This window comes from Podarcis vaucheri (genome assembly GCF_965113315.1).
Source record: "Podarcis vaucheri genome assembly, chromosome: 8".
Classification (NCBI taxonomy): domain Eukaryota; kingdom Metazoa; phylum Chordata; class Lepidosauria; order Squamata; family Lacertidae; genus Podarcis; species Podarcis vaucheri.
This window is the reverse complement of record NC_138766.1, coordinates 32,511,468-32,529,914: the sequence shown is the minus strand read 5'-3', so window position 1 is coordinate 32,529,914 and position 18,447 is coordinate 32,511,468. Positions and strand designations below refer to the sequence as shown.

General features: G+C 43.4%; 1 protein-coding gene across 3 annotated transcripts in view; it reads left to right on the top strand.

The window, feature by feature from the left end:
* CAP2 (cyclase associated actin cytoskeleton regulatory protein 2) overlaps window positions 1-18,447 on the top strand; it is a 43,358-nt gene that overhangs the window by 5,434 nt on the left and 19,477 nt on the right. Inside the window, exons 2-4 of one of the 3 annotated variants that reach the window (XM_082234511.1) lie at window positions 1,400-1,530; window positions 5,242-5,342; window positions 18,036-18,113. In XM_082234511.1, the coding sequence (XP_082090637.1) occupies window positions 1,410-1,530; window positions 5,242-5,342; window positions 18,036-18,113 (300 nt within the window). In that variant the 5' untranslated portion in view covers window positions 1,400-1,409. Of the gene's footprint in view, window positions 1-1,397; window positions 1,531-5,241; window positions 5,343-15,429; window positions 15,570-18,035; window positions 18,114-18,447 lie in introns of those variants that run through there. The other 2 variants (XM_082234513.1, XM_082234512.1) reach the window with 2 other exon arrangements.

Genomic DNA, 18,447 nt, shown 5'->3' with positions numbered 1-18,447 from the left:
GCTGGACTTCCTATTTCCCTGCTATCGTTGCTGATGGGGCGTCCCTTGGAAGCACTGTTTCAGTGAGTCAGTACTGTAGAAAAATTATGCTCTCTTGAAAACAAGAGAGTTGGAAAAGAGTTTTTAAAAATACAATTGATTTGAATTTAATTTGATTCCTAAAATAACTATGAACTATGGGCCACAGTGCCTCAACTCTCCCATTTCTGGTTTAAAGATTAATCCAGCACCATGAACAAAAAGGAGAAAAATTATGGGAGCATCCTTCCTAAACAGAGATGGAAGAGTAACCATAGCCAACATGCAGCCAGGTCAGGGGCAGAAGTGCTGCTCCATTTTCTGAGCGGAAGACCCTCTGGTGGGATGGCATGTATTCCACTGGGGGTCCTTGGTACACTCATGGAAAACACTCTGGGCATGAATATCCTGGTGAAGGTGTTCTGCCAGTGGCAGATGCTAAAATGTGGCATTTGGGGTGTGTGCACGTTGTGGGAGTCCATGGAACCAGAGGACGCTAAGCCTCTTCTTTCCCCCTACCCAAACAACCCTTGAAACTACATCAGCCCTGGAAATGGCATAACTCATTTCCTCCCATTGCAGTTAATGGGTGGAGGGGTGGAAAGAAGAAAAGAAGAAGCAACAGCAGTTACTTGGCCAGGTTTTGGACGTGGCGGTTGCTCTGCTATGGGTTCTCCCCACATACACTCTCACAATAGCATTTCCCTGTTAATGTGTTTAGGGTGGCAGCCTTAGGGCTTAATTCTTGCTGTGCCACTTCTTCAGCTGAAAAGACTTAAGGGCTGTATCCAACTAACCCATTGCAGTAGTGGAAGCCTGTACAAGGATTCCTACTATTGCAATGGGACTCCTCCCCCCCCCTCCTCAAACCTGCTCTGGAGGAGAGAGGGGAATGTTAGATAAGCAGAACTGCTTGCACTGCACTGATGGAACAATCTACTTAGTGCTATGATGACATCTCAGTATGATTGTCTTATTTTGAATTTTTTTTTAAAAAAAGTAAGAGTTCTAGTATTGCATATTTGACGATGCTTAGAGACTAACATGTCTAGGTGGGATCCTTCACTTAGTAGGCTAAAGTGTTCACCACCTTACATAAAAAATGTGAAATGTGTGAAATTTGTGAAATAAGTTACAGAGGTTATAGTACTTGGTCAAGGCGGGATATTTGATTGTTTCTATGTTATATAAGAGAAATCAAATGTTAACTGTTGAAATCCTTTTTTAAAAAAAGCAACAACAGCCAAATATATTTGTAACATGATATAAAAAAACCACAGAAGCTTTTATGATAGTACCTGTTAACTGCATGAAGGAGATACAGTTCTCTGAAATTCACACATGAAATGAAACAGCTAATATTATTTGTGTCTTTCTTTAGCTTTTCCAGAATGGCAGAAATGGCTTTGATTGAGAGGTTGGAGAATGCTGTGGTTCGGCTTGAATCTCTGCTCTCAGATTCACACAGGCTTGCTGGGATGGAATGTGGAACTGTCAATGGTGTCAATGGAGGTATGGTTCCGTCTTTCAAGAAGCCATATTCATAATTTCAAATGTTAGGAACTGAACTACTAAATGCCATGTGCTGGTAGCATTTGTTCTAAAAGAAGCTGGATGATTCCCAACCGCCCCCACCCAGCTCTTAAATTAGCAATAAGGAATATTTTGTGGGCTCAGACAGAAAATGGCCGATGTCAGCTTTAATTATAATTATAATTTAATGGACCACAGAAAAGATTTTTCTATTAAATGTGTTGTCGATGGATTGCATTTAGCAGTGTCCCTTATACTAACAGAAGGCTCTTTGAGTTAGCAGAGACATCCATCAGTGGAATAGAAAGGCAGGCAATTTTTGATGGTAGCCTCTCCTCCAGTGGTCTCCAGGCAGCTCCAAAATCATCTTCAGGGGGGAACCCATTGGATCACCATGGGGACTGTAGGATGGGAGAGGGAATTGGGGAAACTGGCCTCCCCAGTCCATTGACAGAAGTCTCCACTAGATCAAAGAGTCTTCTGTCAGCATGAGGTACACCATTTGATACAACCCAGTGTTTCAAGTGTCTATTGATCTTTCAGTGTTACTGTTTCGATTGTTGTTTTTTTATAATGAATAACTGCTGAATCAGATAGAAATTAGCAGAAGAGATACTGGTTCTGTTTTCTAACTTCCTGAGATTTGTTCTGTACAGTGTGTTCTGTATGTGTTTAATGTTGCATACAAATGTAAGCCTCGTTATTATTTACTTTTATTTGTTTTGCTTATTCTGACTTACCACAGCAATACATTGGTTCAAAAGTTATTATAACTATCTCCACGTGCATTGATATGATGCTGTAAGCCATATTTTAGCGCAATTTTCACAGCATTCGTTCATTTGCCTTATCATAACAGTTTGTGAATGCACAGATAAATGTATCAAAATGTCTTTGTTCGCTTTTTAAAGGGGAGACACAAGAAATAACCTGGAAGTAACCCTGGGCTTAGAGCCAGGCCTGAGAGTTTTTAGCATTTCCTAACAGACCTCCTGCTCTGACTGTTACCCATGCAGCTCCCCTTAAATTGCACAAGTCACAGTCTCACTGCTGCAATCCAGCACTCCTACCTCTCAAAACCAATCTAGATCTATTAGCATATGTTTATTTAACACACAGCCTTTAAATAATGCACTGGCATCATTACATGCACATAGCTGGAGGGGTTGATCATTACTAGCATCACAGCAGGCATGGAGTGGTAGAATTTAACCTTTTCCTTCCCTGTTCCCATCCTGAGGCAAATCCCTCTTATGAAGCCAGAATTTGGTGGTTAGGGGATTCTCCACTGGAACTGTGTTGTTTTTAACCCACCAGTGCCACAAACTTGTGGAGGTTTGGGTAACTTCATATTCTACCAGGCATCTCCAAATGTCAAGGATCTGGCTTATCAGTCTTTCCCCAAAATGTATTAAAATTCTACCTTAGTTCATTTGGTTTTATATTATGATTTTGTTCTGTGAACTGGCCTGAGACCTCCAAGTATGTAAATTCAATAATAATAATAATAATAATAATAATATAGCTGTACAAAAGTACATTTCTTCTTCAGTCACTCTACCCAAAAAAGGAAGAAGAGATGGAAATGAAATTATAACAAAAATAAGGAGATGACTGAGATGATAGGGAAACTGGAACGAGTGAAAAACAGACTGGCAACAAGAAGAGGCATGAAAAGTCAAAGAGGAAAAGGAGTTCTGCTCAGCAAGTAAAAGGAAAAACAGAAGAAAAGAAAACATAAGTCTACACAGTATAGCGACTGTAGTAATTTAGAGACATTTCCTCACAAGAAGCATTGGGATGGGAGTTTAGAGATAATCCTGGGGAAAGGGGGTGAGGGGTGGAGCCTGACTAGCTGAAGAACCTTCAGTGGAAAACTTGTTGTAACTGATAATTAATAAAACCACCCGGTTAACCCCTTTCTCAAGATATTGAGCCTAAGCTTATTATATCTAGTGCATTCAGGCATCCAACTTGCTGGACTTATGCCAAAGACACTCAGCTGTGCTAAAGTAGAAGTAGGAATTAATGACAGAAAAATGTCAAAGAAGCAAAAGAATGAAGAGGAGAAGAAAAAGTGGCAGAATCTGTTAAGAAAGAGGAGAAAGCAAAGAGGGGAAAAAGAGAATTTGATCAGCAGTGAGAAAGAAGGTCAAGAAGGAGAAATGTTTATGACATTTTTTGGAACTGCTCAGTATCCTTGTTTTCTGTGACCTTGCCTCATATATGTGTGGTCATTTTTCACAAACCGGCATACAGCTCCAACCACCGAATTACCCTCTTTGGTTTACCTCATTCTGTTTCCCAAGGATTTGATGAAATACAGCGCCTTCCCTCTCTTACTTGAGTTAAAACTGGATTTAATTGCAGAACCACAGAGTGGTTTATCGGAATCTAAAACATGCTGTCATAAATCAAGAAGTTAGTCCTGAAAGTGGGAAGCAGAGTTGGTAGCTACCATTTGAACTCACCGTGAAGCCTGCCACCTGCTTTAAAAGAAAGAAACAAAACACACACAAAACGGAAATTGTTTTGTTCAACATGAAATACGGTACCTATAGAGGAAGATGATGCAAGGAAAGGCTGTGCGAGAACATGCATTTGTCAGATGCATGGAAGCCCAGAAATTCTTTAAGCTTAAAGGTGGGAGAGAGAAAAGAATGATACAAAACAGACAGCCTGTTCACAGGTAATATTGAGAGTCTGCAAATGAAAAGAATGGGAAGCCATTGGTTATTGTCATTTGTGTTTTTATATTGTAAGCCACCCTGTGATCTTCAGATGAAAATAATAATAATTGGCATCCTATTTCCTTTTAAAATGTGTTGGGGGTTGTTGGGTTGTTGTTGTTGTTATTTTGATTGTGTATTTTGTGGTTTTATATTCTGATTTTATTCTGTGAACTGCCCTAAGACCTGCAGATCTATAGGGTGGTATATAAATTTAAACAAACAAACAAACAATCATTTTACCCTCTCAAAATACTTTCTGTTTTACACTGGATCACACACGTTAGCATTCAAATACAGTTCACTCAAGACAGTACTCATGGTTATTAATCTAAGACTCCATTATGAGAAAAGCCCAGAAGGACATCTGTCTAATTTCCTGCACATTATGTTTGTTTAGCACATTTGTACCCTGCTCTTCACAGCCAAAGAGACTCCCATAGTGGCTTACATACAGTCAGTTAGAACAAGACAGGCCCTGCCTACAGACTTACTATCTAAAAAATGACACACAATGGAAAGGGGCCATGTGGGGAAGAGGAATAAAGCAAACTCGGGTGCCGGTTCTTAAACAGTAGTTCTTATAATGATCAGCTGGCATAGAAACAGTTCAGGGGCAAAAGGCCTAAGTAGTTGATCTTTCCTAGTCTGCATCTGTATTGGAATTGTTTTAAATACGTTTTTATTTTATTTTTATTGCTTTCTGTTCTCCACCCTAAGCTCCTTAGGAGAAAGGGCAGGAAATAAAGTTAATACATACATAAATTTGATAAAATGAATGATTAAATAAATAAATGCCACAGGCCAGCACTCAAATCACATGCTGCTATTTCGGTTTCTGATGTAGAAATGCTTCTATGAAACATCTTCCAGTTGTGTTGGATTTTAATCTTAGATGTCAAAGCATTCAAAATGTATGAACCTTCTCAGCCAGATCTAGTGAAGTTCTCTTCTCCCGCAGATGTAGCACCGTATGTCGAAGCCTTTGATAGAATCATAAAGGGGAGTGTAGCTGAGTTTCTAAGAAATAGCAAGATCCTTGATGGTGATGTGAAGACACATGTAAGTATTTCTCTTTTTACCATCTGATTGTATATGGCAACTGTGATTTTCTCAAAAGAATAAAAATAAATACAGGTCTGGCTCCATAAGCAAATTGTAGTGTTTATCGTTTATACATTTATTCCTATGGCAATGGCTGAGCCCAAAAACTTACTATTTCTCTCACACTGCTAATTGCTGTCAGAAACATAGGGCTGTAGCCAATGCTAGTAGATCCACTGAAGCATAACTAACTTAGGCACATTAATTTAAATTAGTCTTCCGTAGTTTGATGCAACCCTTATTCATATCATTGAACATTAAGAACCAAAAGGTTGTTTGGACTTAAGATCCTCTTTTTTAAAAAGTAACTTGGGATCATTGTTTTGCTAAGTCAGAAGTATAGTCCACATTTGTTTGTTTTAAAAAAATACTGTAATATAAAAAACACATGAATAAAAGTTCACAATATAGGAATAAACCATAGGTAAGAATGTAAGGGACGTAGGTGGCGCTGTGATCTAAACCACAGAGCCTAGGGCGTGCCGATCAGAAGGTCGGCAGTTCGAATCCCTACAACGGCGAGAGCTCCGTTGTTCGTTCTCAGCTCCTGCCCACCTAGCAGTTTGAAAGCACGTCAAAGTGCAAGTAGATAAATAGGTACCACTCCGGAGGGAAGGTAAACGGCGTTTCTGTGCGCTGCTCTGGTTTGCCAGAAGCGGCTTAGTAATGCTGGCCACATGACCCGGAAGCTGTCTACAGACAAACGCCGGCTCCTTCGGCCTATAGAGCGAGATGAGCATGCAACCCCAGAGTCGTCCGCGACTGGACCTAACGGTCAGGGGTACCTTTACCTTTTAGGAATGTATCATTATAGAAAATGACAAAAATAGAGAACTTGGCTGAACAATGCATATCACAAAGTTAGAGGTTAGGGTTGAATAAGTTGGAGCTGCACTCCTGTTCATTGTTCAGTTCAGCAAGCCATGCTGCTCTGACCCTTACATATCAGAAACTCATTGGTTTGAGGGAAACCAGTAGCTTCAGAACCATGGATAGCACCATGATTAACAGCTATGGGCTCTCCCTCACTTTGCCTGAGTCCAAGCAGTTTTCTGCTTGTATCGTTCTTTCTAGGCACAGATCTGAGGTGTTTTGTGTTAGTCCCACAGCTTTCCGCCCTTTACCCCTGAATCGGAGCATCCAGCAATCTGTGAACAACCCGATTGTTGTCTGGTCCAATTTAGTGATTGCAGGTGAACTGAAGCCTTATGAGTCTGTTCCTTAGAACCCCCCCCCCTCTCGTAAGCTCCACCCCACCCCCAGTCTGGAGACTCTGGTTTCCAAAGGATGAAACCCCTAGCCTGAAAATATGAGCACTTCTTTGTCTTTCTGTGACTTCTCATCTGGCTTGCTCATTGACACCTCCTCCTTCTGCTACTGTTTTTGCTACTTAAATATTCAGCCTCACACCCAAATGTCAGACATAAAGGGAATGATAAAACATTAATAACTTTATTTATAATGATTATATACCACTTAATGTATGTATACACACACACACATCTCTAAGAGGTTTATGTAAATTATTATTATTATTATTATTATTATTATTTATTATTTATACCCTGCCTATCCGGCTGAGTTTCCTCAGCCACTCTGGGCGGCTCCCAATCAGTGTTAAAAACACTACAGCGTTACATATTAAAAACTTCCCTGAACAGGGCTGCCTTAAGATGTCTTCTGAATGTCAGGTAATTATTTATCTCTTTGACATCTGATGGGAGGGCGTTCCACAGGGAGGGCGCCACTACCGAGAAGGCCCTCTGTCTGGTTCCCTGTAGCCTCACTTCTCGCAATGAGGGAACCGCCAGAAGGCCCTCGGCGCTGGATCTCAGTGTCCAGGCTGAGCGATGGGGGTGGAGACGCTCCTTCAGGTATACAGGACCGAGGCTGTTTAGGGCTTTAAAGGTCAGCACCAACACTTTGAATTGTGCTCGGAAACATACTGGGAGCCAATGCAGATCTCTCAGAACCGGTGTTATGTGGTCCCGGCAGCCACTCCCAGTCACCAGTCTAGCTGCCGCATTCTGGATTAATTGCAGTTTCCTGGTCACCTTCAAAGGTAGTCCCACGTAGAGTGTGTTGCAGTAGTCCAAGCGTGAGATAACTAGAGCATGCACCAGTTCGCAGTCAGATAGGGTCTTAGCCTGCGTACCAGGTGGAGCTGGTAGACAGCTGCCCTGGACACAGAGTTAACCTGCGCCTCCATGGACAGCTGTGAGTCCAAAATGACTCCCAGGCTGCGCACCTGGTCCTTCAGGGGCACAGTTACCCCATTCAAGACCAGGGAATCCCCCACACCAACCTGCTCCCTGTCCCCCAAAAACAGTTCTTCTGTCTTGTCAGGATTCAACCTCAATCTGTTAGCCGCCATCCATCCTCCAACCGCCTCCAGACACTCACACAGGACCTTCACCGCCTTCACTGGTTCTGATTTAAATGAGAGGTAGAGCTGGGTATCATCTGCATACTGATGAACACCCAGTCCAAACCCCCTGATGATCTCTCCCAGCGGCTTCATATAGATATTAAAAAGCATGGGGGAGAGGACAGAACCCTGAGGCACCCCACAAGTGAGAGCCCAGGGGTCTGAACACTCATCCCCCACCACCACTTTCTGGACACGGCCCAGGAGGAAGGAGCGGAACCACTGTATGACAGTGCCCCCAGCTCCCAGAAGGTCCAGAAGGATGTTATGGTTGATGGTGTCAAAGGCCACTGAGAGATCCAGCAGAACTAGGAAACAACTCTCACCTTTGTCCCTAGCCCGCCGGAGATCATCAACCAGCGTGACCAAGGCAGTTTCAGTCCCATGGTGAGGCCTGAATCCCGATTGGAAGGGATCCAAATGGTCCGTTTCCTCCAGGCATGCTTGGAGTTGTTCAGCAACCACCCGCTCAATCACCTTGCCCAAGAATGGCAGATTTGAGACTGGGCGATAGTTGGCCAAATTGGCTGGGACTAAAGATGTTTTTTTAAGAAGCGGTTTAATGACCGCCTCTTTCAGCGGGTCTGGGAAGGCTCCCTCACAGAGGGAAGCATTCACCACCCCGCAGAGCCCATCACCCAACCCTTCCCGGCTCGCTTTTATCAGCCAGGATGGGCAAGGATCAAGGAGACAGGTGGCCGGTTTCACTTGTCCAAGCAGCCTGTCCACATCCTCGGAGGTAACAGATTGGAATTGATCCCATGTAACAGGACCAGACAGAACTCTAGCACTCTCCCGCCCTGGCCCTGCTCCCACGGTGGAGTCTACCTCCTTCTGAATCTGAGGGATTTTATCTGCAAAAAACTTTGCAAAAGCATTGCAGGAGATCTTTGGGTCCCTACCAGGCCCCGGTGGTACAGGTGGTTCCGATAGATTGCGAACCACCTGAAAAAGTCTCCTGCTGCTGTTTTCTGCAGATGCAATGGAGGCGGCGAAGAAGGCCCTCTTTGCCGTCGCCGTTGCCACTTGGTAGGCTCGACGTTGAGCTCTAGCCCGTGTCCGGTCTAATTCAGAATGAGTTTTCCGCCACTGGCGCTTTAGCCGTCTCAACTATTGTTTCATCACCCTCAGCTCCGGGGAAAACCACGGGGCTGTCCGGGCTCCATGCAATCGGAGAGGGCGCTTCGGAGCCAGACAGTCAATAGCCCTGATTAACTCCACATTCCAGCGTGCCACCAGGGAATCAGCTGAAAGGCCATCAACTTGGGATAAAGCATCCCCTACCACTCTCTGGAAGCCAATTGGATCCATTAAGTGGTAGGGGTGGACCATCCAAATCGGTCCCACCTCCCTGCAGAGGGGAAGGGTTGCGGAGAAGTCCAGTTGCACCAGGAAGTGATCTGACTATGGCACTTCTTTTGTTTTGCTTTTAGTTAGTGTCAGATCATCAACATCCATAGAGGTGAACACCAAGTCTAAGGCATGTCCACGGCTATGAGTTGGGCCAAACTTATTCAGGGACAGCCCCATGGAGGCCATGCTTTCCATGAAGTCCCGAGCGGCCCCTTGTAAGGTCGTGTCGGCATGGATGTTAAAATCCCCTCGGACAACCAAGCTAGGTGTCACCAGGGGAACATCTGCCATGACCTGAAGCAGCTCGAGCAGGGAATCCTTGGTGCAGCGGGGAGGTTGGTACACCAAAGGAATCCTGTACTGCCCCTATTGCCCAACTTCCAGAACATGCACTCAGAAAACTGGGTCTTCCCAATAGGACGCCTGGTGCAGACTAATGACTTCCTAAAAATCACTGCAACCCCCCCTCCCCGCCCACATGACCTGGGTTGCTGTGTGTAAGAGAAACCTGGTGGGCAAGCAGCGGCAAGGACGGGCCCATCTGCTTCATCCAACCAGGTCTCTGTCACACATGCCAGGTCAAATCCTCCATCCACAATCAGGTCGTGGATGGCAGTGGTTTTATTCATCATTGACCTGGCATTGCACAGCAACACTTTCAGGTCATGTGGGTTTCCCTTGCTGCTTACTGTATCCTTCCGGTCAGGACCAGACCTGGAGGCAGGGATAGTCCTCAAACAACGACTAAACCTGCCTCCTCGGTAATGACATGGTCTGGTCTTAGCATAACTCCTCCTCCTGCCCGTGATCACTGAGATCGGGTGTCCCAATACATCCCCCCCTGTGGAACCTGCCCCACCCAATCTATTGGCTGAGGCCCACTCCCAGGCAGCCATGACCCTTCCCCTTAAAAAGCAAAATACAAACTATATAATTTAACAGAATAATAATAATAAAACAAAACAAAGAAACAATAGCGCTGACTAAATGCTTATCCCACCCCAAGCAAAAATAAAATAATGAAATAATATAATATTATAAAAAACAACAACCACCATTTAAGATGCTGCAAATTAAAAGCAATTAAAACATTTAAAACCATTTTGTCCATTGCTGCCGGTAGCTGCTCAGGCCTCTAAACTGTAGTGGTAGTGCAGGCCCCACCCCCTAGGCCAGATGGAGTTGGCAGGAGAGGGAGCAGTCTTCCCAGCACTCACACAAGCAGCAACAGCAGCAGTGTCCCGGAGGCCTCTCTCAGGCCTCTTATGCTGTGGCGGTGAGTGCAGGCCCCGCCCCCTAGGCCGGATGGAGTTGGCAGGAGAGGGAGCAGTCTTCCCAGCACTCACACAAGCAGCAACAGCAGCAGTGTCCCGGAGGCCTCTCTCAGGCCTCTTATGCTGTGGCGGTGAGTGCAGGCCCCGCCCCCTAGGCCGGATGGAGTTGGCAGGAGAGGGAGCGGTCCTCCCAACACTCACGCGAGCAGCAGCAGCCGCAGATTATAAGCAGAAACCATACTGTACCTTTCAAATCTCCTTGATTGTGGGCATTCCCATAGATCATGAGAGTGCTGAGGTGTGCTGAATTTGAAATAAGTATAGCATGGGAGAAGGATATGCATTTTTCTAGAATCTCTTAAATATGTAGTGCAGAAGCAGCCGATGTGATCCCCTCCAGATATTGTTAGACTCCGACATGCAGCAAACATCAGAATGGTACCACATTGGCAAACCCTGCTGAGCTTACTGAAAATGGTGTGCTGTAGCTCATTTAGCATCCTCAACATTCTTGTTTCATTGCAAGAGAAGAGAAACACGGTACACACACAGGGACACAAACTTACTTGTCTTAATCGTAGGCAAGTTTGGTGAGGAAATTGGATGCCCTGTGCTCACTAAGTGGGTTGATTCTTTATCATTATTTTTTGGGGGAGAACAGAAATGAGAATCTCAAACATAATGGATCAGATTTGTTTGTCAATAACATAATTGAGGCACATCTGAAATGATAAATAGTCCTCTTGATTTCAGTAACTACAGTAAAGCCTGCGCTCCCATAAAGACTTATATTTTTGTTTATTGCCAGTCTGTCTTATTTCCATAATATGGCGCAATGTTACTGATGCCTCGTTTTATCTATAAGTAAAGGGCACAATTCAGTCAGTCAGTGTTAATCACTTCTGCCCAGTGGATTGTATATGCTTCATGACATTTCCCATCTCTGATGAATGGGGAAGTAGCCTTATTACATAGAAGGTTATAAACTACAAGGCAAATCCAAGTCCCACTTGAATTTGTTTTGTCCCCCCCCCCCAGTAGATGTGCACTGTCTATAGCAAGGACATAAAACTAAAGAAAACAACATTTTAAAAAATGAAAAGGATGAAGAAACGGCAGGCCTGTGCAAGGAGGGGTATTTTCTTCCTGGTGCTTGGAATCTCTTTTTTGTAGGTTTAAATGTAGGTGCAGCAGGGAAATAATGAACCCTTAATTGTTATTCTTTTAATCACAATATTAACAAAACTACCTTAAAGTGTGACTGGTGATGCTTATGACTGGCAGAAAGATAGAGAGATGTGTCATGGGTCACAAAGTATACTACGGACACCGGCTGCCCTTTAAGGGGAACTGCTTTGAAATGGAGTTTTATGAGTCGGTTGTTGAAACAGCAGTGCTTTCCCATCGGAAGAACGCCGTTGCATCATGTTACCAAACTGAAAACCACGAAGAAAATACTTGACAATTCTATATAGGTACTCATGCACTGAGGTGTTGGAGGTCTCAGGGAAGGGGTGGAACCTCTTCTGAGGGACACATCATGCTCTTTCCTCACCTCAGCTGAGCAGCTTAATGAGCCACCCCCATTGTTTCTTGAGACAGCTACCGATGCCAACAGTTCAGGCACTGGGGCCCCAAGTGGATTTCGGAGAAATGAAAGGTTGCAATATTTCCTCACCCAACAGGAGAGCTGCTGTTCAGCAACCCAGCTATATCCAGCAACCCAGGATACTATAAGTTGCAAGGGACTTAAGCAGGTCATTCCTTGCCTTTCATGGTTTTTCACATGCCCCTAGCAACTGATCCTCAACATTCTGTGTTCCTTCAAGGATGCTGAGTCCTTCCTCGTCTGGCTGTTATTTTTTGTGGGTTTTGCCTCCTATGGAGGTTTGTACTTGTGCATAATTCAGGGATCACCAGAACAGCTGCTCCCTCTTGGTTGGTTTCGGCTGGCCCTGTTTTGGCTCCAATCTTGTCAACACTCGGCTACCTGAGTTTGCTGTTAGCGGGAACAATAATAATTTACAGTCATGTTTATTGTACAAAGCTTAGACTTTAGTTTGTTCTTTTCATCGGAAAGACCCGGGTTCAAATTCCCACTCTGCCATAAAGCAAGCCAGCATCTCTCAGCCTTGCCAACTTTACACAAGGGGCTGTAAGGATAAATTAGGGCAGGGGAGAAGCATGTGTGCCGCTGTGAACTCCTTGAAGGAAAGGCAGGATTAAAAGATGATAATAAAATAATGCATAAGTTAAGAAATAAACAGTTAACTGATATGAAACTTGAAATAGAGATCTTTTCCATTTCAACTCCCCCAGCATGCATTCTGATGCCAGCATCTGCGATGGATCTTACTTCCTCCCACGCTTCTGTAAAGGTTACATTGGAGAAAAAGTTACTACAAAGCAGGCAGTACCTCAACACACTGGGTAATGTAGGTAGCATTAGATCTGCTCTACACAGGCGGAATAATGAGGTGGTAGGAGCCAGAGATGGTAGACTGTGCTGCAGCCATTCACGCTACAGGTGGGGAATGCTATTTGTTAGTGCTCTTGCATGGGGAGGGGGAAAATCATCCTCACTTAAAAGAAATAAAAACAACCTAGCATCCCAGAAAGATTCTAAAGTTTGATCGCTGACCTTTGTTGGTTAGCCACTGACACATTGCCAAAAAAGGAATAAAAATATACAGAATTTGTTTACACTAATGTAAATGCATAGTTGTAAATTTAGAAATAACCAGTGCTTTTTCCAGAAAAAAGGGGCCAGAACATACATCCCTCAGAAGACCCACCCCAGAGCCCAAAGAGGATATATTCAGGTTGGGGGGGGGTGTCTCCTCACCAGCCAGAGACTTGTTGAGGCTGCTCACATGAGACAAGAGAAGGCATTAGCTGAGCAGCTGAACAAGACACCCCCTGCGCCTTTCCAGCTTGCCTGAGCCAGAGCTGGTTTTCCAGAACTCACAGACAAGATAATCTCTGGCCTCTTCACAGCCTCAGCTTTTGTAGTTGGAGTCAGTCAGGGTCCCACTCTCCCAGGCCAGGCAGAAAAAGGCCTATAGAGCAGAGAGCAGGTCCTTCAGGTTTTACAGCCAAGATGGAAACAGCATCCTGGGGCTTAGGGCTTGTGGAGGAAAGAAGCAGCAGAAAAAGCGAGGTTTCTCTCCATACCACACTGACATTCAAGGACCTACAATGTTTCTCTCCCCACCCCCAGGACAAAGAATGGATTTACACATCTCACAGGTAGCGTGTCATCCATTATCAACCCTACACAGGTACTATTTATATATGATGAAAAGTCTTTCTCCATGATGACTGAAAACAAGTTTATCTTTTTTCAGATTATTAGGCTGTTGTTGTTATTATTTATTAAATTTATAGTTGCATCTATGATGTGGTTGCAGCACATCTCATTTTGACTGGGAGGGAACTTTATTCAGAAACAATTCATCTGTGTTTACACAGATAGTGTGAACCACTTGCAATATAAAGCTTCCCTCAGGAAATTGTGAGAACTGCTGTAGATTTAAGGTTGAACTATAATGAATGGCTTGCTGTTGTTATAATTTCAGTACAATTCTAGCCACTGGAGAATGCAGTTTCTCTTACTTTCATTCTAGTATCCTCATTATTGTATAGGCATAGCTGACATTCTGTAAAATAGAAATAGGTTTATGATATCCAGATTTGAACCACGTCTAGGGTAAGAAAGTTAATAGAGAAAGGCAAACAATGAATGGCTCATTTTGGCTGTTAGAAACAATTGGGGTGTGAGCATATCAACATAAAGCACTTTTAACTTTCAGGGATTTCAATGACACATACTTAACACTCTAATTGAAAACAGTGACACCTAAAAGTGAATAATTTTAGTTGAATTGTGCCTCTGGAATGTAGCTTCCTCATTTACAATTCATTGGCAAAGTAATTGAACACCTTAGTTCAGCATGGGTGACGATCCTTATGAATATATATATATATATAGATTTACTGTTGTATTCATTACAAGAGAGTACCTCAGTTACTACGTGTTAATTATTGTTGTTAACATTTTTTTATCTCTCAACCTTCCTCCAATGAACATGGGGCAGTTTAACATTTCTTCAACCCTTTTATCCTAGCAACAACCCTGTGAAGTGGTTTAGAAAAGTTGATTAGTCCAAGGTCACTCAGTAAGCTTTGTTGTTGAATAGGGACTAGAATCCAGGTCTCTGTTGATGAGTATTAATATAAAGTATATCTGTGCATATGGGACACAGGTGGCACTGTGGGTTAAACCACTGAGCCTAGGACTTGCCGATCAGAAGGTCGGTGGTTCGAATCCCCGTGATGGGGTGAGCTCCCATTGCTCGGTCCCTGCTCCTGCCAACCTAGCAGTTCGAAAGCACGTCAAAGTGCAAGTAGATAAATAGATACCGCTCCAGCGGGAAGGTAAACGGTGTTTCCGTGCGCTGCTCTGGTTCGCCAGAAGCGGCTTAGTCAAGCTGGCCACATGACCTGGAAGCTGTATGCCTGCTCCCTTGGCCAATAAAGCGAGATGAACGGCGCAACCCCAGAGTCGGCCACGACTGGACCTAATGGTCAGGGGTCCCTTTACCTTTATATCTGGGCATGTTTGCTAATGTTTGTTATTAAGGGGAAAATAATAATTCATTTAAACAAAACAAAATGAATACTAATGATAAAATGTTTATTATTTATAAGAGATAATTATAATAGATAGTTTCCAAGTGTCATACTGTGTACATTTGACTTAGTTAACTTTTTCTGAGAGTTTACTGTCGTAATCTGCATTGTGAAATAGAGGCTATAAGATTTGGTGCTGCTCCAACATCTGTGCTTTAACAAGTCGGACAATGAATGTTTTTCTTCTACACATCTTATAGACCATGTGTCCTGTACATTATGATTGCAGCTGCTGCCTTGTTCACACACAGAGAGAGTTGGAAAGAAGGTTGTATTTGGTTTCAGAAGACACCTGTTGCCTAGAAAACCCTCGCATACCTGAGTGACTAGGATAGTAATATGTGTGAAACTCGCAAGAAATCCTTAAATTATGCGTTGTCAAGGAACACATTTAGATTTCTTCACTGTGTTAATGCTAGAGTATCAGCACAAATAGAAGTAAGCAAGTGCTACATGTGGACTAATTTTTGGAGGGTTTTGCAAGAATGCTGTGTATATGTTTTTGTTAAGAAAGACAAATATCTATGAGAAATGTCTGCTGCTGTGCCATGAGCATAAGAAGAACACTAGTATTCAGAAGCATACTGCCTCCATCTGTGGATGCAGAGCATAGCCATCAGAATTCAAAGCCACTGAAAGCCTTATTTATCCTCAATGAATTTGTCTAATGAACCATCCAAGTTGGTGGCCATCACTGCTGCGGGAGCAAATTCCATAGTTTAACTATGCAGTGTGTGAATAAGTCCTTTCTTTTGCCTGTTCTAAATCTTCCAACTTTCAGCTTCATTGAATGTCCCTTCGATCATAGAACTGTAGATTTGGAAGGGACCCTGAGGATCATCTAGTCCAACCCCCTGCAATGCAGCTGTCCCATACGGGGATTGAACCTACAACCTTGGCATTACCACGCTCTAACCAACTGGGCTATCCACACAGTTGAAACGCAATTCACTGTATGTGGTCTGCTTACCTCCATTGTAAGGCCAGTTCTTGGGCATAATCGCGGCTGGCTTTGATGATTTACCGTGACTGCTGTTTTCATAAACAATTCTACAAATAGCAAGATCAATGCAATTGTTTATTGTTTTTATAAAGAGTAAAATCAATAAAAATCCACAGTACTAAATTAGTAACGAAGCTGCTAATGTGTCGGTGAACATTGTCACAATTGATCTTGCTTCACTGTTGCCTCCATTATTTGGCAACTTCGTGATCCATCAGCAAAGCACTCTGCTCACACGTGTGCCCATGTTGATCTGGCTGCATCCAAAGGCTGAACACATTGCTAACAGTTGAGTCAGGGCATGATGTCATTATCCCAGAAGAGAAAGGACTTTGTATCTGCACTTTTGTGAGGAGCATTTTCTGGTGTTTGAAAGTAACCGTTAGAGAGTGCAGTTTCCATTGTAGGGCTGTATACAATGAGGGGGGAAATAATGATGCAGAAGGTCTTTTGAAAGCCCACAAAAGAACATAATGTGAAGCAAAATGTTGTGATTGAGAAGAAAAATGGCTAATTCTTGGGGCTTGGTGTTGTTCAAGTGATGCTTCAATGGACCACATTGACTATTCTAAGGCAGATGTTGTGGAACTACAATGACTACTAGTTCTAGCAAGCATGGTGGGAGTTTTTGTCCATGGCTAATGGCCAGGGTTGATGGGAGTTTTTGTTCAGTGACTCCTGGAGGCCCAAAGGTTCCCCCATATGCTCTAAGGGAATGGTTTTTAAATTTCTATGTTTTACAGTCTCCTATGATAGTCTCCATGAACCACTGTTAAAAGAAAATAATTCCTGCTCCAGGTACAAAATAGGTAAAGGTAAAGGGACCCCTGACCATTAGGTCCAGTCGTGGCCGACTCTGGGGCTGTGGCGCTCATCTCGCTTTATTGGCCGAGGGAGCTGGTGTTCAGCTTCCAGGTCATGTGGCCAGCATGACTAAACTGCTTCTGGCGAACCAGAGCAGTGCACGGAAACACCGTTTACCTTCCCGCTGGAGCGGTACCTATTTATCTACTTGCACTTTGATGTGCTTTCGAACTGCTAGGTTGGCAGGAGCAGGGACCGAGCAAGGGGAGCTCACCCTGTCGCGGGGATTCGAACCGCCAACCTTCTGATCAGCAAATCCTAGGCTCTGTGGTTTAACCCACTGCGCCACCCATGTCCCAGGTACAAAATAGGATAGAACAAAAAACCTTGTCCTTTGAGACTGTATGGGAAATAATGGCAGTGTCCTTATTTACACACCTTGTTTTCTGTCGCTTGAGTGGCATCAGATGAGCCTGCATTATATAGAGTAACCCACTGTGATCACTACTCAAGCCTACGGGGTTGTCAGGTAGAATCTGCAGTGTAAATGCATCACCACATATACAGGCATGTGTCACAACAGAGGGTAAAATATAGTCTCCAAAATGCCTCTTTCACTTTTCCGCATTCTGTCCATTATTACTCTGTGTTTCCTTAATTGCGAATACAGCATGACCCAGGAAGCCGAGAACTGGGATGGTACAGATGGCATGGAAGAAGCCATCATTCTCTGAAACATAGTTCTGCTATTTCAGACGGGCTTACTCATTGCAGTCACCTGGTACTCCTGAAATGTTAAATCTGTACCTCCATCCATTGTGAGGCTCATACTAGTCTGCCTTACATGCTGCTGTAAGACTGACTAATCTATGTGAAGAGCTGCAAATAAAGTTATAAAAATGAACAATGTGAAATTAGAGTAAAATAATAATAAATAATATGGATTTAGATAACTGGAATTAACAGATCAATGTGGATTAGGATAGCTTTAGTTTTGAAGCCATTAATTTCCTAAAAAAATAATAATCACAAGTGGAAGTGTTTAGTGTTTACATATTTTAAATACTTGTAACTCGGTTTGTCGCCCTTTTTTCCAGGCAGAAATGATCCGCGCAGCTTTCCAAGCACAGAGGGCATATCTACTGTTGACCTCGCAGTATCAAGAACCTCAGGAGGTAAGAGAGATGTGGGAGAGGTGGCTTTTTTTAGTTGGATGGCACTGAATAAATGCCTTGTTGACCTTTCCAAACTTTCTGAGCCAATGAAGTCACTTCTGATCGTTCACACCAATCATTTATGAGTGCTGTGCATGTCATGGGCATGTGACCTGTTTGTAATTAACACAAAATAGGCAAACCACCCCTGGGCTCCTTTAGGAGGAAAGTCAGGACAGTAATGGAATAATTAAAAAGGAAAAAAGAAAACTTGCCACAAATAACCAGAATGTGTTTGCTTTGACATATCCTGAACTCAAGGACATAGAGCAAAGGTTGTTAGGGGTCTTATACA